At 49.1% G+C, this 23,092-nt stretch overlaps 1 protein-coding gene across 1 annotated transcript in view; it reads left to right on the top strand.

The window, feature by feature from the left end:
* The window catches only part of Castor2 (cytosolic arginine sensor for mTORC1 subunit 2), a 42,667-nt gene that overhangs the window by 6,261 nt on the left and 13,314 nt on the right, over nt 1–23,092 (top strand). Inside the window, exon 2 of the mRNA NM_001100561.2 lies at nt 19,270–19,340. Within this exon, the coding sequence (NP_001094031.1) occupies nt 19,270–19,340 (71 nt within the window). The remainder of the gene's footprint in view (nt 1–19,269; nt 19,341–23,092) is intronic.

The following is a 23,092-nucleotide window of genomic DNA, read 5'->3' as shown; positions in this document are numbered from 1 at the left end:
CTTACTTAAGGGGTAGTGGGGATGAGAGCGTGCTAGGGCAGAGCACTGGAGGGCAGGCTCAGTGATTAAGAGCACATTCTGTTCCTCTGGAGGACCCAAGTTCAATTCCCACTGGGTGCCTCACAACCACCTGTTAACTCCAGACCTGGGGGATCTGACGCCCTCTTCTGGCCCCTATAAGTACCTGCGCTCACATGTGCACAGCACACAGGTCCACACAACCATTTAAAAATCATTCTCAGCACGGAAGTTTCTAACCCCGGAGACAGTATGCAGGTGGTTACTTGAGCAGAATATTTTTTTAATATTATTTATTTATTATATATAAGTACAGTGTTGCTGTCTTCAGACACACCAGAAGAGGGCATCAGACCCCATTACAGATGGTTACGAGGTACCATGTGGTTGCTGGGATTTGAACTCAGAACCTTTGGAAGAGCAGTCAGGTTTTTTTTTTTTTTTTTCCGGAGCTGGGGACCGAACCCAGGGCCTTGCGCTTGCTAGGCAAGCGCTCGCTCTGCCACTGAGCTAAATCCCCAACCCGCAGTCAGGGCTCTTAACCACTGAGCCATCTCTCCAGTCCACTTGAGCAGAATTGAGAAGCAGTGACCCATGCTTCTCAACCTTCCTAATAATGCGACTCTCATGGTGTGGTAACCCCCACAACCGTAAAATCACCTCATGTTGTGGTGACCCTCAACCATACAATTAATTTCATTGCTATCCATAGCTGTAGTTTTGCTGCTATTATGAATCATAATGTAAACATCTGATCTGTAGGATGTCTGATGTGTGACACCCTTTCCCTTTGCAGTGGGGACACAACCCATAGGTTGAGAACTGTTGCCATGAAGGAAGGATCATTTAAGGTGGGCCCTGAGGAAGTAGGTAGAGTTGATGAGGGATAAGGTGTCTGTAAAAATAGAAGGCTCAGTATGCAGAGGAGGGTGAGAGAGGATAATGGGGTTTGAAAATGGCAGCAACACACTAAATACATGTATGAAATTGTCAAAAGAATAACCAAAGAGAACATCTTTATGCTGGGCCTGATGGTGAGGTCTGTCATTCAGATACAAGGGAGGCAGGAGGATCATAAGTTCAAGGCCTGCTTGAGCTACAAAAGGAGTCTGGCAGCAGCCTGGCCAACTTCGTATGACCCTGTCTGAAAATGAAGAGAAAAAAAAAAGGATAGGGGATGTAACTCAGCAGGAGAACACAGGCCTAAAATCTAACAGTAACGGGGGGGGGGGGGGGGGGTGGCTCAGTGGTAGAGCCCCTGCCTAGAATCCCCCAGTGAGGGGCTGGGGCGTGGCTCAGTGGTAGAGCCCCTGCCTAGAATCCCCCAGTGAGGGGCTGGGGGCGTGGCTCAGTGGTAGAGCACCTGCCTAGAATCCCCCAGTGAGGGGCTGGGGGCGTGGCTCAGTGGTAGAGCCCCTGCTTAGAATCCCCCAGTGAGGGGCTGGGGGCGTGGCTCAGTGGTAGAGCCCCTGCCTAGAATCCCCCAGTGAGGGGCTGGGGGTGTGACTCAGTGGTAGAGCACCTGCCTAGAATCCCCCAGTGAGGGGCTGGGGGCGTGGCTCAGTGGTAGAGCCCCTGCCTAGAATCCCCAGTGAGGGGCTGGGGGCGTGGCTCAGTGGTAGAGCCCCTGCCTAGAATCCCCCAATGAGGGGCTGGGGGCGTGGCTCAGTGGTAGAGCCCCTGCCTAGAATCCCCCAGTGAGGGGCTGGGGACATGGCTTAACTTTACACAAAAAAGTTAGGAGTATCATTTAATGCAATTATGTGATGGTGTCATCATGACCTTTCATTTGGTACCTTCCTGACTGGCCCACCATCTTTAGGATAATACAAGATGATACCTTGTGAAGTGACTGGGTGAACTTCATTATATGCTGTAGGGAACCCAGCTAGAGCCAGCACTGTGACTTCCAACAATTGTCCTCTAACAAAATATACAGGCCCATTCTCCACTAAGCTTTGCACAGACCTTCTCACCTTATTGGTTGGAGCTGTGTCACATGACTGTGTATGAGCCCTCCCCTTCCCCCACAAATCCCTTTCAGCTGGACTGACTCTGAATGTTTCTAGCCTAGAAAGGGTGAGGATTCTTTGGCTGGTATGCACATCCAGGTGACAGAGAGTGACCACAGCCTGGGGTGGTTTTAGGACACACATAGCATGTGAGCCCCCGACCAAGATGGGTCACACTACAACCCATCTACCTCACTTGCTTCAATCCTCTGTAGAGTTTGTGCCTCTGCACAAGCTTGGAAGACAGCCTCGGAACCCTCGACCTGGTCAGAGAGGCCAGATATCCATTGGCCTTCTTTTTTGTCATAGCCAAGTCCTTCTGAATATGGAGTTCTGTGACAAGAAGAGTACATGCCAGGCTCTTCTGGGACCCTCCTGCCAGGCTGCTTCAGCCATCCAGCAGACCTAAGGAGCGGAAGTTCTGTTTTACTAATCAGAAGCAAAACAGGAAGGACTCAGGATACCCAGAAGGGGAGTGGATTATGGTTTAAATCCAAGAAGTTGAGTAAGAAGATCTGTTACTCTGAAAACCCAGCTAGGTGCCCAAGCTGCCCGGACTCCTGTCACTAGGAGCCTTTTGATAGCCAAGGCCACAACTGGAAAGCAGCATGCTGTTGCTTTGTGTCTGTCTGTCTGTGTTTGGTGTATGCTTGTGTGTGGCATATATGCATGCAGGTGCTTTACCAGGGCCACGCCCCCAGCCCCTCACTGGGGGATTCTAGGCAAGGGCTCTACCAATGAGCCACGCCCCCAGCCCCTCCCTGGGGGATTCTAGGCAGGGGCTCTACCACTGAGCCACGCCCCCAGCCCCTCACTGGGGGATTCTAGGCAGGTGCTCTACCACTGAGCCACGCCCCAGCCCCTCACTGGGGGATTCTAGGCAGAGGCTCTACCACTGAGCCACGCCCCCAGCCCCTCACTGGGGGATTCTAGGCAGGGCATCTACCATGGTGACACATGCCTGTCCAAGTAGTTAGAAGCCAGAGTTCCACATCCAGTCTCCACCTTATGTTTGAGACATGGTCTCTCATTGAACCTGGTGTTCTCTACTTCTACTAGTCTGGCTGCTAAGGATCCAATCTCCACCTCCCCAGATGACAGGCACGCACCGCCACGTTTGGCTTTTGATCTATGGCAGGGGATTTGAACTCAGGTCCTCAGTGTTTACACGGCAAGCACTCTACAATCCCAGTCTGTTGTTACCTTTAAGCACCACCTTAGAAAGCACATTTTTCTTACAGGCATGGTGGCAGCGACCTGAAATTTTAAGGGTTGGCAAACAGAAGCAAGAGGAGCATGAACCTGAGTCTACAAAAACCAAACAAAAGCCCATTTCATTTGAGTGCCCCATAGCAATGGGAAACCCCAAAACTGCCACCTGGATTGGACATACAGTTAAGGTCTCTGGTTCACACTGCCCTGTGCTGAGTCTTGGCATCACCGCTCTATTAAAGCCTTGCCAGCAAACTATGGTGAATACCATTGACAAGAGCATTTATGGTACTGGGCAGTGGTAGCATAGGCCTTAATCCCAGTACCCAGGAGACAGAGGTAGGTAGATCTCTGTGAGTTCCAGGACAGCCAGGGCTACACAGAGACCCCCTGGGGAAAGGGAAAATTATGGGAGAAAAGGTTAAAACTACCCAAAATATGACTAGATCTTTATCACTTTCCTCAGTGCACTGAGCTGAGGTCACTGCCGAGGTGCATTTTGGGAAAGATGGGCTAGCCCCAGGAAGCTTCCAGACAACCACACCTAGCAAGTGTGATTGTGGGCAAGACCTGCTCTGTCAGTGCTATCAACTTCTTAACTGTAAATTGGGCATAACGAGCCTGGGGATGTGCTCATGCCCAGGCTGCAGTGAGACTGTAATGACTTGACAAGGTGCCAAAGAGATGGCTTAGTGGGTAAAGTCCTTGCTGTGGAAGCATAAGGACCCAAGTTCAAACCCCAGGTCCCACATAAAAACATCCAGGAGTGGGGATGAGAACTTGTAATCCTAGTACTAGGCAGGCAGGAACAAAGGATCCCAGAGTTCATCGACCAGTCAGTCCAGCCTAACAGAAGCCAGATCCCAGTGAGAGACTTTACCTTTAACACATGGAGATGGCTCAGTAGGTAACAGTCCTTGCTATGGAAGCATGGGGACCTGAGTTCAAATCCCTAGCACCCATGTAAAAAGTTAAGCATGACTCCGTGCAACACGCTGCACACATAAGAAAGCAATGCAAGAGTGATTACTGCTCTTGTGGAGGACCTGGGTTCGGTTCCCAGCACCGCCGTGGCAACTCGCAACAGCCTGTAACTTCAGTTCTAGAACACCATCTTCTGACCTCTGCAGGCTCCTGCAGGCTTCTGACCACCCAGGAACACAAGCATGAAATGAGCACATAACTGTTCTTTTTTAAAAAAAGAGATAAACAAGGAAGATGGTTCCTAAGTAACAATGCCCAAGGTGTACACACACACACACACACACACACACACATACACACACACACACACACACACACACACACACAGTGCCTGGTTCCCTCTTAACGTCACAGAGAGAATGCTATATCAACAAGTGCTAGCTAACGCCAGTCCGCCTATACAGAGCCAATTCCGTACGCATGGAGTTCTGATCTGCTTTGAGGCGATGCTAAGTGCCGATCCCGCCTCTACCTTTGGAAGTCATTGGTCATTGAAGTGGGACATCCACGATTTCTAACAGCTTAAGAGCTGCAAACAGGTCAGGCTTGCTGGAGGAGGCAACTTCATCTAAATCAGGATCAGCTCCGCGTGGGAAGATGTCAGGAGGTGCTAGGGATGGGGGAAGGCACACCGCAGCTGGGTAAGAGCAGGAATGGGTGGGCATGGATAGATCAGGAGAAGGATGCAGGTGACGAGTGCACAGGGGGAGCCCCAGAGGAGTCTGGCTGCTTCCGGCCCAGCCCAGGTGATCTGTGCAGCTAGGTCGTGTGGAGACAAGGACAGTGAGCAAAGGCTTATGGGCTAGAAAGTGATGTCTTCAAGGTGCGGGCTGCCAGCTCACCACTAGTGCAAGCTCCAGCCTGGTACGACTGAGTCCATGGTACATTTGTGTATGTCCCTGAGTCCATACGCAAAGCCAACAACATGCGAATGCTGTGTTCTAGGCTGGGCACAAAAGAATAAAAGGAATTCTGTCCACTGAGCAGAATAGAAATATGGGGGCTGAGGAGATAGTAGTGGAGATGGGGCCTGACTCAGTGCTCAAAGTGCATGCCATGCAAACATGAGGACCCAAGTTCAGGTCCCCAGAACCCATATAAATGCTGGACGAGTGTGATAGCCCACCTGTAATCCCAGCCTTGGAGACAGAACAGGATCCCCAGAATAAGTCAACAGCCAAACTAGCCATATTGACAAGCTTTGGGTTTGATGGAGAGGCCCTACCTCAATGAATAAGGTAGAAAAGCAAGACAGCAAGCTTGGGGCCCATATGCTCTTTCACATACATGCATACACACATACAGTACATACACGCGCCACATGCATATATCATGTACACACCATGTACACTATATATATGTGCATACACACATGCATATACCACATACACATGCTCACATGCACACACCATGCACACAATGTACACACCACACACACTATACACGTGTGCATACACACATGCACGTACCACATGCACATGCATACACCATGCACACATTGTACACATGTGCACATACCATACACATGTGCACACACACGTGCCACATGCATATACAATGTACACACCATGCACGCTATACACATGTGCATGCACACATGCATATACCACATACACATGTTCACATGCATACACCATGCACACATCATACACATGTGCACACACATTTGCACATTGTCCATCAAAACAGACAAACAAATGGTCTCTGCCTATGGTGGAAGGTAACACCCCACAGACTTGACATGGATTCCCATAGAAGGGATGTTCGGGTGGATGCCAATTCCAGGGGTTAATGATCTCTGCTGTGCTCAAGTTCTTGCATGCGTCTGGAGAGATAACTCCATTGGTAAAGCACACGAAGACCTGAATTTGATCACTAGAACCTAATTTAAAAAGAAAAGCCGGTTCCTAGACCTGTCTGACCCATTCAATGAGAGATCACACAAATGAGGGACCCTGGCTCCAACAAGGTGGGCGACACATAAAGACTGGCGCCCTCCATGTCACAGAGGAACACACATACCCATGCATGCACTTTGTTGCTGTGAAGAGACACCGTGACCACAGCAACTCTGATAAAGGAAACGCATTTGATCGGGGCTGGCTTACATTCTCAGAGGTTTAGCCCGTTGTCTCCATGGCGGGAAGCATGGAGAAGTGCAGGCAGACATGGTGCTGGAGAGGTAGCTGAGGTACCCACAGATCAGCAGGCAGCAGGGAGAGAAAGACACTGCGCCTGCCTTGAGCATTTGAAACGCCCAAAGCCCACCCCCAGTGACACACTTCCTCCATCAAGACCACACCTCCTCCAACAGGCCACACCTCCTCATCCCTGTCAAGTAGTGCCACTCCCTAATGACAAAGCATTCAAGTCAGCGAGCCTCTGGAAGCTATTCTTATTCAAACTACCACATGCATGTACCTGCACACATGGAGCACATGTGCATGTGCTTAGAAAAATTACCACCTCAGACTCAGCCTGGCCTTTTGCTTCAGACTTACATTCCTTACCTGGCATGGTAGTTCAGTCATATTTCCGTCAAATACTCAACATAAGCAGGCAGCGAGGAGAGGGGTATTTTCCTTGTGGATTCAGTAGTCTTGATCCATCATGGTGGGAGGGCGTGGCAAAAACAGCTCATTTCGTGGATGTAGGAGCAGGTGGTGAGGCTGCTGACATCATGGTGGACCAGGAAAAAGAGGGGAGCTCTTAACAGGAAGGGACTAAAGCGAGATACAACTTCCAAGGACACGACCCCCATCTACCCTCTCCACCCAGACCCACCTTCTGCAGCTCTGTCAGGTCACAATCTATTCAAATTGTGTGTGTGTGTGTGTGTGTGTGTGTGTGTGTGTGTGTGTTATGTGTATGTTATGCATACACCACTGCATGCATGTGGAAGTCAGAGGGTCAGAAGACAGCTTACGGGAGTCACTTTTTTCCTTCTATCATGCGGACTCCAGGATCAAATTCAGATCATCGGGCTTGGTGGCAAGTGCCTTTACCTACTGAGCCATGTCACTGTCCCTCTATTCAGATTTTCAGTCCATCAGTGGGTTGAGTCATTGATAAAGTCAGAGCCCTTGTGACCTACTCCTTTCCTATATGCCATCACAGACGCACCTAGACGCACGTTACCAATCTCTTAAGTGCCTCTTGGTCCAGTCATTTTCACCTTAAGGTTGACTGTCACACCTGCCATTCTAACCATACCATGTGTCCTACCTGTCTCCCACATACCCTATTAGAAAACATATGAGATGGGCTCATTTCCTTCTGAGACAGGGTCTCCTGTCCTCCAAGTTGGCCTCTAAGTAGCTAAGTAGGTAAAGATGGCCTTGAGTTTATAATCCTCCTGCCTCCCCCTCCCAAGGGCTGAAATTACACACACCCAGCGCCACATCCAGTTTCTGAAATCGTTTTAAAATCTGTAACCGCTCTCGACGCTCTGCGTGCAGATGCTACAGCTCCTCTCCCTCTCTCACCCTTCAGTGTGTGCCTCAGGGACCCTGTGTCTGGCTAGGTCATAGAGAATAGTCTCCCTGGTGCTCTTCACCCCTTGGAGCCTTTGCTTGGTAGGAAACCAGCCGCCATGTTGTGAGGACACTCAGTCCTCAAGAGGTTGAGGCAGGAGGATCACAGGTTCAGGGCCAGCCTAGGCTCCATGGCAAGACTGCGTCTCCAAAGAGAAGAGAGAAAGGATCAACTGACTTGATGTGAAACTCAGGGTCTCTGTTGAACACCGTTTGTTCTGGCATTTCTCAGCTTTTCGGTCTTTGTCACTCTGCCAAAAGGCCCCGGTTGACAATGGTTTCTCTTTCCTTCCCCTCTTACAGGGAGGAATATTTTCTGTTACTACACGGTAGAGCTAAGACCCACATGGGGACTGGGATGTTCCTAGATGCTTGTCTAGCATGTGCGAGACCCCGTGTCCCATCCCCAACATAGCCAGCATTCAGGAGATGGAGGCAGGAGGAGGTGGAGGGGAGGAGGAGGATCAGGAGTTCAAGGTCATTGTTGGTAACGTGGAGTAGGAAAGCAGCCTGGACTACATAATACCCTTTCTAGGACAAAAACAAGACACAGGAGCCAAAGAGGAGAGCTGCCGGGATAGAGGTGGGGCCTCACTCACCCCCTTCAGCAGCAACTACTGAGAATATAAGACACGCTGGAGAGAGAGTTCGGTGGCTAAAACACTTGCTGCTCTTCCAGAGAATCCAAGTTCAATTCCCAGCACCCACGCTGGGCAGCTCACAACTGCCTGTGACGGCTCCAGCAGGTTTCTCCAAAGACTTTTAAGGCCACTTGCTGCCGTACCTGATGGTTTGTGTTTAATATCTGGAATCCACGTGGGTGGAAATAGAGAACCAGCTCCCACAGGTTGTCCTCTGAGCCTTACACAGGCACTGTGGTATGCATGCCCACAGACACAGACACACACAAATACGAAGAAGTAAGTTTTTAAAACATAGTTGAGAACTAAACATAGTAGCACAACAACCGTCATCCCAGCGCCCAAGAGACTAAAGCAGGAGTTTAAGGCCAGCCTGGTCTACAGAGACAGACTAGCCTGGTCTATAGAGACAGACTAGCCTGGTCTACAGAGACAGACTAGCCTGGTCTACAGAGACAGACTAGCCTGGTCTACAGAGACAGACTAGCCTGGTCTACAGAGTGAGTTGAACAATGCCAGCATGGGCTACATCATGGGACCCTGTCTCAAACAAGAATCTAAGAGAGGAGGCTGGAGAGATGGCTCAGGAGTTAAGAGCACTTGTTCCTCTTGCAGAGGACCTGAGTTCTGTTGCCTACAACCACAAAGCAGCTCACAGCTGCTGCTCCAGGGCATCTGAAGCCCTCTTCTGGCCTCCATACTCATGTGCACATACATACATATGCATACACATAACTAAGCGTGTGTGTGTGTGTGTGTGTGTGTGTTTGTGTGTGTGTGTATTCCAAGAGAGAAGGAAAACAAATGTGCACGTCTGCTCTGGGTATTACATCCTGAAGAGGTGGAAGGAGGATCATGTGGAGCCTATACATCCCCATTCCCAGCAGTTTGATTCACAAAAACCAGAACAGGGAAGAAACCCAAGATCCGCCCAGCAGGTGACTGTGTAAGCATTTTATACATAGCCATGATGCAACACCATCCAGCCTTCAAGAAGGACGTGCTGACAGCTGCCACAGCCTGGATGAGCCTTTAGAACTTGATGCTGAGGGACATCGGCCAGTGGGGGAGGGGGGAGAGTTTAGCAGTCTATGTGACTCTTGCGAAGATCTCAGAGCAATTCAATTCATAGAGGCAAATTAGGCAGACATGGCATCCCAGGCACTTAGGAGGTGACAGAAGGGAATGAAGGTCATCCTTAGCTAACATCGTGAATTGGAGGCTAGCCTGGGCTACATCAGACCCTGCCTCAAAAAATCATCATAGAGGGGTCGGAGCAGGTAAGAGTACTTACTGTAACTGGCTGGCATGGGGGCATATGCCTTTAATCCTAGCACCTGCAAGTGGATCTCTGTGAGTCCCAGGACAGCCAGGGCTACATAGTGACACCCTGTCTCCAGGAGGCGAGGGTTGGAGGGTGGGGGAGGACTGCTCCTACAGAGGAACTGAATTCGGTTCCGACTCATATAACTGTGACTCCAGCTTGGGGAATCTGATGCCCTCTTCTGGTCTCTGTGGATACGTACACTCACAAACCTGTGTGTGTCCATTAAATCTTTACAAAAGAAATACTAAAAATAGTAATAGGGACAGTGTATGAGGGCCCAGGAGCTGGAGGAGGGGCACAGAGTTAGTGCTTAAGGGTGTCGGGTTTCAGTTCTGCAAGATGAAGGAGTTCTGGAGACAGGTGGCCTTCCCGGTTACACAACGGTGGCAGTCCCTTCTGCCACAGAACTGTGCAGAGAATTAGGATGGCAAGGTGTATATTCTACATGCATTACCACAATTTAGAAAATGTTTTTAAAAGGCCTGACATCAGGCTGGAGAGACGGCTCAGTGGTTAAGAGCACTGACTGTTCTTCCAGAGGTCCTGAGTTCAATTCCCAGCAACCACATGGTGGCTCACAACCATCTGTAATGAGATCTGGTGCCTTCTTCTGGCCTGCAGGAATACATGCAGGCAAAAAGCTGTATGATGTATACATAATAAATAAATACATGTTTTAAAAAATGGATAACCTATATCCATAAACACATAGATTCATGGATGGGTGGGAAATTAAGTCCATACCTGTTGACTATAGGTACAGTTTTGTTTTGTTTTTTTTAATGTAGCCCAGGCTACTCTCAATTCAGAGTGTTGCTGCAGATGACCTTGGACTTCTAATCTTCCTGATTCTACCTTCCAAGTGCTGGGATCACAGGGGTGCAGCACCACACTTAGTTTATGGGGTAATAGAGATAGCATTCAAGGCTTTATCATGCTAAGCAAGCACTCTGCCAACTGAGTACATTGCCAGCCGTGGTGTGTGTGTGTGTGCACGTGTGCGTGTGTGTGTGTGTGTGTGTGTGGTGTGTGTGCATGTGGTATGTGTGTGGTATGTGTGCGTGTGGTGTGTGTGTGTTAAAGGTTGATTGCCAGCTGCCAGGGTTTTGGGGTAGCGTGGGGGTAGCATGGCGTGAGGTCTTGACCAGTGCATGGATACATTCAGAAATCATTTTTTAGGAAGCAAAATTGGGGGGTTAATAAAGACTTTTAGCATTTATATGTATCCTTTGAGGACTTCATACATGTGTACGGTGTGTCCTAACCATACGCACTCTATTCATCCACCCCTGCTTGCCCTACTCTCCCCTTCTCAGTACCAGCCCCTCCCCCAACTTCATGTCCTGTATTATTTATTTTTTATTGTATCCCACTTAAATAACAAAAGAAAAATAATTACACAAGCTATGGATGGGGACTCATGCTAGGAAGGAAGTGAAGAAGAGAGAAAGTAAAGAAGAGAAAATACTTGTTGCCCACAGCAAGGAGCACTGTCTTCGGCCTGGTACTAAACATTAGTGTGGCATCTGACTTGTCCTCCTGGCCACCTCTCCACTCACATTCTCTGCCTCTGGCATCTGGATGTTGGTGCTAGAAGATGAACTATGTGGCTCCTCTCTGAGGACCACTAGCCACCCAGAGAAAGCCCAGGAGACAGAACCAAGAACAGGGAGCTAGAGAAGTGGCTCATGGTGAAAAGCACTTGTTGCTCTTACAGAGAACCCCAGTTTGGCTCCCAACACCCATGTCAGATAACACAGCTCCTGTAACCTTGGCTCTGCAGGATCCATTGTTCTCCTCAGACTTCCATGTGCACTTGAACTCAAGTGCACAGACAGATAGACAGACACACTTAAACACATATTTTAAAAGATCTTTGCAGAAAAAGAACTGAGAACCACAGCTTCCTCCCAGGGAGCATCCCACCTTTCCTGGTAAAACGTAGCTGTCACACAGGGCGGCTCAGAGAACAAGACATGGAGATCATAGACTTCCTCTGGCCTCGGATTCCTGAATCTAGGCACTCTCCCAGGGATCTGGGTGACACTGGGCATGACCAAGGATTTCCCACCAACCTAAAGTTCCTCGATGGGTGCCTCCAATGACCAGAAGGGTGCAGGCTTCAGGAAGGGGCACCGCCCCCACCACACCTTGACTAACTCTCCATCCGTGGTGTTTTGTTGTTTTGATTTGGACTTCGTGATACAGTATAGCCCCGGCTTTGCTTTGAACTCACAGAAGTCCTCCTGCCTCAGCTTCCCAAGCAGCGGGATGACAAGCATGCACTGTCACACTGGATTTTATATGGTACTAGGGATAGAACCCAGCGCCTTGTGCATGCTAGGTAAACATTGCGACTGAACTTTGTCTCTGACCCCTTAGGGTGTGTGTATGTGAGCATGTGAACACTCATGCAGAAGCCAGAAGTTAACTGTGGCTGCTGTTCTAGGCTGTCTGCCTTGGTCTTTGGGATGGGATCTCTCACTATTTTAAAGTTCACCAAATAGCCTAGGCTAGCTGGCCAGGCAGCAAACCCCAAGCTTCCCTTTCCCTGCTAACCTGCTAGGATTCCATTCAAAATGACGCAACCAAGCCTTTTCACACGCATGGACTATGGGAATCGAACTAGGGTCCTTGCGTTTATGAGGTCAGTTTAGATCTCACCAGGTGCAGTCGGGTGGAGAGGTAGTGCTTAAAAAGCTTGAAACATTTAAATCTAAAATCCAGGATAGGGTGTGGTGCCTCAGAAAGGAGTGAGCCGCCTACCCACATGTGCTTGCAAATGGAGGTTACCCAGAATTCCTTGCACTCCCACCCCTTTACCGGGTCTCCTATTGCCCTCCATCAGAATGGTGCCAGGAAGTCCCTCCCCTTTTCCTGAGACCCGGTCTTGCTGTTCGGTTCAAATTGGATATTCGCCTGCAGCAGACTCTTGAGTGCTGAGGCTCTAGGTTTATATCGCCACGTGCAACCTTCCGTGGCGTGTGGCTGTGTGTGGTGCGAGCGAGGTGCGTGGTACATGCACGTGTGAAACTGCAGGTGCCGTGCCTTCACACTCTTGCAGAAAGCGTCTCAGGACATCGGGCGTCTTCTATCAGTCTGTCTTAGTGGCCTGATAGGATCTTCCACTTAACAGCAAGCTCCTGGTATCTGCCAGCCTTAGTCCCTCAGTGCCAGGGTTATAGGCACGCATAACTATGGCTGGCTTTTTACATGGGTGCAGTTATTCAATCTCAGATCCTTAGGCTCACAGATTGAGCACTCCTGCCTACTAAGCCTTAGCCTCCTGTGGTTTCAACGGGGACCTTGTGATAAACTGGGCCGCTAATTAAATGAGCACTTATAATGTCTCTTCCTTATCGGGTCCATACATTTCTGAGATGGCTTTCCGACTGATATTGGCCTCCAATTCACCCTACCAGTCTGCCTTTCTGGCTGCAGGTGTGTTTCTGAAACAGGGCTTGGCCTAGCCATGGCTTGGGGACTTGTGGCCCAGGATGCCCTCGGGAGAGGCCCTAGTGAGGGGCCTCTTTCTGCTGGTTGAAGAAGCAGAGAGTAAACAGATCGAATTTCCAGAGGCACTCGGGCCATCCAGCCAGACGGCCACACTGATTGAAGATTGGAATGTTCTCAGAGGTGACTCAGCGCCTGGGCCCCTGACCCGGGCAGCCACGGGCCTTGGCTTTGCCGGGTTGTTGGCTCCAGCCAGGCCCAAAGGAAACAGCCGTAGAATTTTGAAGACCAACTGACTTGAGTGACTGCACGTCAATTACCTAAGGGTGATCGAGCGACTTTAGTGTGGCCTGCTGCAGGCTCAGGGATCTTCCAAGTTCATTGCGAAGCAGGCAACAGGGAGAGAGTGGATATGAGACATTTGTGCCTGGCCTGGGGGCTGAGGCAGGAGGATCTCAAGTTGCAAACCAGCCTGGGCTACATAGGAAGAAATAAGAGGGAGGAGCTAAAGGGGAAAGGAGGGGCTATGGAGGGAGGAGGAAGATGAATGCAGGAGAGAGGGAAGGAGAGGAGGTAAAGGCTTTTCAGACAGTCCACAGCAGGTAAACAGGCCGAAAAGGCAAATGTAAACAGCCCAGCTGGGCCCGGAGGAACCCTGGGATCGAAGAGGGAGAGTGGATGGTTCAAGGCCCCAGAAGGCTGCTCCGGAGCTGTCACCCACTGGAGAGAAGTCCCTTAGGGAACCGAGAACAGTTACCACCTGCAAGAAGGCTAGAGATGGGGCGGGAGACCTGTGGTTTCCAGAAAGGCTCTGGGCAGCTAGCTAGAGGACCAATCACAGCCCAGAGGCAGGACATCGAAGTCATCGGCTGTGGAGTGAGGAGGTCACGGGGGAATCTAACTGGGTGGGAAAAAAGCCACCCAGCTGGCAGTGGCTTTGGGCGTGTGTCCTGAGGCAGAGATGTGTGTAGATAAAAGGACAACCTTGTTTTTTTAGAGTGGAGGAAACCTGAGCCTCAAGGAGTGGCTCAGTGGCTAAGAGTGCTTACTGCTAATGCAAAGGACCCTCCTTGGGTTCCCAGCACCCATGTTGGGCGGCTCACAACTGCCTGTGACTCCAGCTTTAGGGGACCCACACACAAACTCACAATTAAAAATAAAATAAATCTTTTTCTTTTCTAAATAGCTCAGGGCACTGGCTGCTCTTTGACAGGGCTCCCGTTCTGGTCCCAGCACCCACATTAGCAATTCAGAGCCATCCATACCTCCAGCTCCAGGAAAGCTGATGTCCTCTTCCGACATCCTTGGGCACCAGACATATATGGGGTACACGTACACATGCAGACAAAACACTCAAACACATCAAATAAATGTCTCTAAATAAACTTTTTTATTTAGAGAAAACTTGAACCTGGAAAGGGGAAGAGACCAGGTGTAAGGTGACAGTCGGCAAAGGAAGTGATCCTTTAAAACGAGGCACAGGGTTGCAGGGGTTTGAGAGGAGCCCTCGGTTGACATCTATATTGTAGAAATGAAAAGGGCTAAGCCAAGTATGGTGGCACATGCCTTCATCCCAGCACTTGGGAGGCAGAGGCAAGTGGAATCTCTGAGTTCAAGGCCAGCCTGGTCTACAGAGTCAGTTGCAGGATAGCCAGGGCTACCTGTCTGAGGGTTAGGGTAGGCGCTTAGAGGGCTGAATGGATAGGGAATGGGGTTGAGTATGAGGGAGGAAATGTCTAGGCTAAAAGAGTAGTGAAGGTCGTTTAATGATGGGACAGACACAGGGGCCACAACAGACAGACAGCTCAAAGAACTGGCCATCAGCCAAACGGAGTTTGAGTGGCACTGACCTAGAGAACACCGCACTACGGTTACTAGGCAACCGGTCAACAGCTTCAGGCAACACCCGAGCTGAGCCCTCCAGGGAATGTCATTTGCAGTTAATAGTGTCTAGGATGTGGGGAGATGGCCAGAGGACCACAGATTGCTTAACAGCCAGGGTTGACTTCCAGTGTGCTTCTTACCTTCCTCTGTTGACAGAAAGTTGGGCATCCTTGGTGGGTGACTGGACTGTGTGCAGAACAAAGAGCATGGGGAATTCATTGGGTCTCCAGTCCCATCATGGGACGGAGAAGGTGAGCACCTTGAACTCAGCGAGGACAAGGCAAAGAAAGAAAAGGAACAGATGCAAGCTGGGGTAGTGTGACTTTCACCTAGAATCCTCCAGGGGGTGTCACTTGGTGGTAGACCACCTATCTAGAATCCCCAACTGAGGGCCAGGGGGCGTGGCTCAGCATAAGAGTGCTTACCTAGACTCCTTCTCCCAACCCCCAGGAGGGGTTAGTAGTATGGCTCAGTGGTAGAGCCCCTGCCTAGAATCCTCCAGTGAGGGGCTGGGGGCGTGGCTCAGTGGTAGAGCCCCTGCCTAGAATCCCCAGTGAGGGGCTGGGGGCGTGGCTCAGTGGTAGAGCCCCTGCCCAGAATCCCCCAGTGAGGGCCTGGGGGCGTGGCTCAGTGGTAGAGCCCCTGCCTAGAATCCCCCAGTGAGGGCCTGGGGGCGTGGCTCAGTGGTAGAGCACCTGCCTAGAATCCCAGTGAAAACCTATATGCACATCTCAGATATAGAGTACTGACTTAGCATACAAGGCCCTGGGTTTTATCCCTAGCACTTCCAAAAAGAAAAACTAGGTATTCTAGAGCATACTTGTTACCCCATGACTAAGGAGGATGAACCGGAAGGATAAGGAGTTGAAGGCTGGAAGAAGATTGCAGTTGCTGCTTCTAGACTGGCCTAGAATTCACAGTGTAACCCTGTCTGGTCTCAGACGTACAGCAGTCCTCTGAGGGGCTGAGATGTCAGGTGTGCTCTTCCTGATACTCTGCCAGGCTGGCACTGTGTAAGTACTGAGGGAATTCTTCACAGACAATATGAACTGACTTTCCCTCACATTGTGACGCATGATCAGACCAAACCCTGACCCCTGCTGTCCTCCAGTCCTAATACAGATAGCTTCAGACCATGGAGTCGCATGTGAGGAAAAGGAGGTGGCTGCTGACTGAGGTGACACTGATGGACAGAAAGTGTCTAAGGAGGGAAGAAGGGTGGGACGAATAGCATCGGAAGTCATGGAGCTTCTAGATAGGCGGGTGGGCTCAGTCCATTATGTGCTTGCTGTGTGAGTGCGAGGACCTGAGTTTGGTCACCAGAGCTCCCACTTCAAAAGCTGGGTGAACTGTCACATACTTGTAACCTCAACATAGGGACGTGGAGATCGGGAGCTCAGGACTCACTCACTGGCCCGTTAGGCATGTGGAGTCTCAAAAGTTGTCCACACATGCAACGTGGCACACCTACATGCATGATACATACGTGAAAGGGGCTGAAGCAATGGAATTGCTGCGACCTCCAGGCTCTCTTGGGTCTGTGTGCAACCGTGAAGACCTGAGTTTAGATCCTTGTACCTAATCATGTCTGGTATGGCCCTTGCCTGAAATGCCATGTGGCGTGGGTTGCGGGTACAGAGACGGGAGGTTGCTGGAGCTTGCTGGCTTCCAACTTAACTAAAATAACGTGAGCAGGATGGAGAGATGGCTCAGTGGTTAAGAGCACTGACTGCTCTCCCGGAGGTCCTGAGTTCAAATCCCAGCAACCACGTGGTGGCTCACAACCATCTGTAATGGGATCCGATGCCCTCTTCTGGTGTGTCTGAAGACAGCTGCAGTGCACTCATATAAATAAAAATAAATAAATTTTTTAAAAGATTTAAAATAGTGCGTACTCCAAGTTCCAGAGAGACCCTGTCACAGAGGAATAATGTGACTGATGGAGGAAAACACCCAACATCCTCCCTTGGCCTCTCATACATACAGGCGCATGCATCAGGACATGTGTGTGTGTGTGTGTGTGTCTGTGTGTGTGTGTCTGTGTCTATGTCTGTGTGTGTCTGTGTGTGTGTGTCTGTCTGTGTCTGTGTCTGTGTGTGTGGTGTGTCTGTGTCTGTGTGTCCCACACATGCATACACAAATAATAAAGAGGAGACAGATCTGAATTTCTAGATCAGGGTTCCCAACCTTCCTAAGGTTGCAACCCTTTAATACAGTTCCTCTTGTCGTGACTCCCCCCACCATAAAATTATTTCCTTGCTACTTCATAACTAGCTGCTGTCGTGAATCGTAATATAAATATCTGATATGCAGGATATCTGATATGCCACCCCGCAGGTTGAGAACTGCTGCCCTAGTTGGGTCAGGTGAGTGAAGCTCACAGGGCCCTTGGTGACCAGTGAGAGCAATAGGTCCCTCTGTCCCCTCCTCTGTCCCCTCTGTCCCCTGGCCCTCTCTGAGCCAGTATGCTCATTGAATTGAGATGGACATCCAACAGCTGGCTGGCCCCCCGGGACATGTCACTTCAACGGCTTATTTATTTATACCTCATGTCCACAGAGGCCCTGGTTGCTGTCCGCTGGTTGTTTATGCCCTCTAGACCAATGTGTCCGGTCTATTTCTGGAGTGTCCCTACCGCCTTGAGGGTGGCTGGAATAAGCGTCTTGCCCATTTCCTGAATACAGGCTCTCGGGGCAGTCAGGAGGTCCCATCTTTCCCAGCATGCACCTGTCTCAACCATCCGGAAACTGAGAGCTTCGAGTTTCTCTTTGAGGATGTGGGACCCCGATGCAGGAACCCCACAAGAGTACTGATAGCCACTTACAAGGCGATGGTTTGCTGTTTTTCTTTGAGGCCCTTATATATTGTGTTTTTCTAGATAAGAATTACAAGTTGACTGGGCAGTGGTGATGCTCACCTTTAATCCCAGCGCTTGGGAGGCAGAAGCAGGCAGATCTCTCTGAATTTGAGGCCAGCCTGGTCTACAAAGTGAGTTCCAGGATAGCCAAGGCTGTACTGAGAAACTCTGTCTCAAAACAACAACCAAAAAAAAAAAAAGAAAAAAGAAAAAAGAAAAAAATGTTCTGTATTGGCTATGGAACAGATATGGACAAAGATGTCCCCGAGAAACCAAAGAGAGCTGGCGAGACGGCTCAGTAGGTGAAAATAACTACGGCCAAGTCTAATGACCTGAGTTCTAGCCATAGAACTTACATGGTGGGAAGAGAGGACCTGCCCCTGCCAGTTGGCTTCTGGCATCCACACATGCATTACTGTCTGCTCACAGCACAGACACAAAGAAATGAAAAAAGGAAGGGGCTAGAGGGGGAATTGAATGTGTGCTGGGGCCTAAACAGGAAATTAACCAGACAAAAAGTGTATACCCACACACACCAGCCCTAAACAGGCACTTTCTTGGAAATCGGTTTTGTTTGTTGGTCACTTGGCTTCAGTATTTATGGATGTGTCTGAATGTGCCTGTGTGAGTTTATGTGTGTCACATGGAGGTCAGAGGTAGTCGGCTCTGCTAGAACTAGACCTACCAGCAGTGGTGAGTCCCTTGATACGGGTGCTTAGACTCAAACTCAAGTGCTCTGTAAGAGCAGTAAGTGCGTTCACCTCAGAGCCATCTCTTTAGCCTCTTGAAGATCAGGTTTGTGATACGTCATTTACACAGAGCAAGAGATGCTCTTTTAGCCAGTTGTGGTGGTACACATCTGTAATTCCAGCCATTTGTGGGTAGAGGATTTGGAATCGCAGGTCAGCATTGCTAACGTAAATGATGAATGAGTTGGGGGCTAGCCTAGGCTACTAGAGACTGTCTCAAAAGAAAAAGAGTCACCCGTTTTCGTGGATAGTTCTTTGGGGCTAGGGGTGTGGCTCAACGGTAGAGTACCTGCCTAGAATCCCCTGGGGAGGGTCTGGGGGCGTGGCTCAGTGGTAGAGCCCCTGCCTAGAATCCCCCAGTGAGGGACTGGGGGCGTGGCTCAGTGGTAGAGCCCCTGCCTAGAATCCCCCAGTGAGGGGCTGGGGGCGTGGCTCAGTGGTAGAGCCTCTGCCTAGACTCCCCCAGTGAGGGGCTGGGGGCGTGGCTCAGTGGTAGAGCCCCTACCTAGAATCCCCCAATGAGGGGGCTGGGAGCGTGGCTCAACAGGGGACCTTCCCTTGTTGTCCTTGACCGGTTATCCTTGTGTTTTTTTCCTCAGGTGCAAGTTTTTCAGTCTGACAGAGACCCCTGAGGACTACACCATCATTGTAGATGAGGAGGGCTTCCTTGGTAAGTGTCTCTCCTCCCAAGTTGGGTCACCTCCCTCCCTCCTTATTCTTGTTTTCTATTTTCTTTGTTGTTTTAAAAACAACCCCCCCAATTCAGGTTTTTATAAGTGTTTCTTTGAGGGGTTGGGGGAGTTGTTTTTTGGTTTTTGGGGTTTTTCTTTGGGTTTTTTTGTTTGGTTTTTTTGTGGGTGGTCACAGTGGGGGGGGTTGGTTGGTTGGGTTTATTTGTTTGTTTTTGAGATTTAGAGTTGTTGTTGTTGTTGGTGGTGGTGGTGATAGTCTCCTTTTACTTTTTACATTCATTGCTTTATTTTGTGTGCACACGCACGCCAGATCATGGGTGCAAAGGTCAGAGGGCAACCTGTGGAAGTCAATTCTATCTTCTGTCTTGTGGGTTCCAGGGCTTACACTCATGTGGGCAGGCTTGGTGCAAGCACATGTATCTACTGAGCCATCCGCTGTTCTGGGAGCCTGGGGGGCTGAGATAGGGGGTCTCCCGATGTAGCCCAGGCTAACCTCAAACTTATGAGGCTCCTGCTGCAGCCTCCCAAATGCTGGGATTATAAGAATATGACATCATGCCTGACTTTTTTTTTTATCTTTCTTTTTAATTGTTTTTCATACAAAAAATCTTTTTATTTAGCTAATGTATATGTGTACATGCCTAGATACATGTATGCACACCACATGCATGCAGACACCTGTTGAAGTCAGAAGAAGGCATCAGATCATCTGGAACTAGAATTACAGGTCATTGTGAACTACCATGGGGGTGATGGGAACCAAACCTAGGTCCTTTGCCAGAGTAGTAAAAAGTACACAGCTGTCTCTCTACCCTTACTTTTTTTTGCATTTTTTAATTTAGATATCATTCAATTATCCAAAAATTCATCCTTTTGAGGGCTAAAAAGATGACTCGGTGGTTAAAAGTACGAGCTGAACATCCAGGGAACTTGGGTTCAGTTCCTAGCACCACATGGTGGCTCACAACCACTCTGTAACTCCAGTTCCAGGAGATCTGATGCCCTCTTCTGGCTCCTGTGGGTACTGCACACACATGGCACACAGACGGATATGCAGGCAAAATACCCATAAAATAATAAAGCAGTAACTTTTCAAAAGTTAACCACCACTTACCCGACGTGGTGGTGCACACCTTTAATCCCAGCACTCAGGAGGCAGAGGTGAGTGGATCTCTGAGTTCAAGGCCAGCCTGGTCTATATACAGTGAGCTCTAGGACAGGCAGGGCTACACAGAGAGACCTCAGAAAATGAAAGATTAGTCACCGTTTTTGAAGTATAGGTATAGCAAGTTGTTTTATTTCTTTTTGAGACGGACTCGCGTACCCCAGGCTAGCTTTGCCCTCCCTACAGAGCTGGAGATGACCTTGAACTTCTGATCCTCCAGTCTCTCCTTCTCAAGTGCCGACATTACAGCAGTGTACCACCACCATGGTGGTACATTTATACCATGCTTTGGGCAAAACCCTGGGTTTCGTGCATGCTAGGCTGTTACTCTACAATATCCCCATCCCTCAGTGGGTTTGGGAGATTGCGTAATCACCTCAGAATGAACCCCTGAACCAATCAGCACTTATCACTTGTCCTCTCCAACCTGATGTCTACCTCTTTGTTTGTTTGAGAAATTTATTGAGCTGGGTGGTGATGGCGCACACCCTTAATCTACATAGTGGGTATCTAGGCCAGGCCAGGCTAAAGAGTGAGACGCAAAAACAACAGCAAAAAAAAAAAAAAAAAAATGGCAGCATGTGCTATGCTTACCTAATTATTTATTTTTGCATGACTCTCAGTGTGTAGCCCATGGTAGGTAGGCGCACTCTGAGCGGCTGAGCCACACCCCCAACCCAGTGTCCAGCTTGACATTGATTTCATGGGCTCTATGCAAATGGAAATGCATGTATTTTGTCTTGCCTGCACCATATTGATGACAGAGCAGAGGGGAGCCATTGAACCTGACCACAGGTGTTGGGAGTCCTGGGAAACCTTCAGAGTGACAGTCTTCAAAAGTCTGTGGAGAGAGACAGGAGGGGAGGCACAGGTCTCTAACCCTAATATCTAAGAGAGATCAGTAGCAATGAGCTAACCTGAGTTACTTGGCTCAAGCCCAAAAGGCTAGGGTTTGGCTCAGTGGTAAAGCCCCTGCCTAGAATCCCCCAGTGAGGGGCTGGGGGTGTGGCTCAGTGGTAGAGCCCCTGCCTAGAATCCCCCAGTGAGGGGCTGGGGGTGTGGCTCAGTGGTAGAGCCCCTGCCTAGAATCTCCCAGTGAGAGGCTGGATTCCAAGGACCTGCCCTGGCCTTTGACCTGTTGGAACACAGCTTCTGACAAAGGCCAAAGACTGATAATCTCTGGTCTTGTAACTCTCTTTTACTGTTCTGGGAACTTAACTCTCTCTTGTAATTCTGTGGCTAAAAGCCACTGGTTTTTGCCAATTAACTCCTGCTGTTGGCAACAGGGGATTAGGTAAAAAAGTTTTAGTTGCTAGGGTTATTTTCTCTCTGGCTCAAGAACCCCTTGCTGGCCAGGCAAGAGGCTTGGAGTTTGTTAACTCTTCATGAACCAGTAAGAAAAGAAAAGAAGAAAAAAATTCAGGCTTATAAAAAAAAATACTCGCTCACTCCGGATGAAGTAGAAAAGCTCCAACAAGCCTTTATTTCTGTTCTCAGTATATATATACTTTTTCTGTTAATTTTTTTCTTCATACAACTACCAGGTTGAACTGTTGCAACAGGATAATTGATTATAAGATTTTCTAGATACTTTTACGTTCCAGTAAGTTCACAGTAAGTTTAAGGCAAGAATTCATGTCAAGTCGATAAAATGTAAGGAATAACAGCAGAACTATTTATGTCTTTCCATTAAGACTTGCATCTCACTAAACAGCCGTTATCTGTTACTAGACCCTCCCCCCATGAGTTTATTATAAGTTCAAAGCAACAATTTTTATGTCACAAGTTAGCATGGTTTTGTCAAAAGACAAACTATCTGCCTTGTGTCTTATTATTTTGAGGTCCTAAATAGACAAGAGTAATCCATTATTTATTTTCTATCCTTGCACTGACAATTAATTGTCCATTCCCAGTTTATGACCTTTAGTTACCTGATATGCCTAACCTAGAAGGAATGGTTTCCTTGACCGCAAATTTGCTCCAAGCCTGCTTTCTTTATCTAGTGAGTTAGCCTGTGACACATGAAGTTTGCAGAGCTCTATTTGCAGCTTTTATACCATAGAGGATTTGAAATTGCTTGTATAAATTTAGGAATTCTATAAAATCCGTATTAGGAATTATGAAATCATCAATTTGTCTGCACAACATTACTACATAAGAATACATCTTCATGTTGATCTGCAGAAAGTCTGCCCAGTAGGATGGTCGAATGCCCAGGCTGTGTAATAGTGGCAGGAAATGGCATATCAGCAGTAAGAACCAACCCTAGGATGAAGTATCTTGGGGCCTAGCCTCACAGAGTTCACCACTGCAGGCCATGCAAAACAGTGGGCTATCTCAAGAAAATTCATGTGCAAGTCTTTAGCCTTCCCTACATGGCTTCTGACAACTGGGGGTGTGGCTCAGTGGTAGAACCCCTGCCTAGAACCCCCCAGTGAGGAGCTGACAGTGTTGCTCAGTGTTAGAGCTCCAACAAAACTTGGAATTGCCTCACTTGCTGCTCCCTGAGCCTCCCCATGGAAAACCATACTCCAGGGATATCTGTCATTGCCCGCCCCCCCAAAA

This window comes from Rattus norvegicus, chromosome 12 (assembly GCF_036323735.1).
Source record: "Rattus norvegicus strain BN/NHsdMcwi chromosome 12, GRCr8, whole genome shotgun sequence".
Taxonomy (NCBI): domain Eukaryota; kingdom Metazoa; phylum Chordata; class Mammalia; order Rodentia; family Muridae; genus Rattus; species Rattus norvegicus.
Note: the sequence above shows the minus strand (reverse complement) of the source record. Positions and strands in the feature narration are given on the sequence as shown.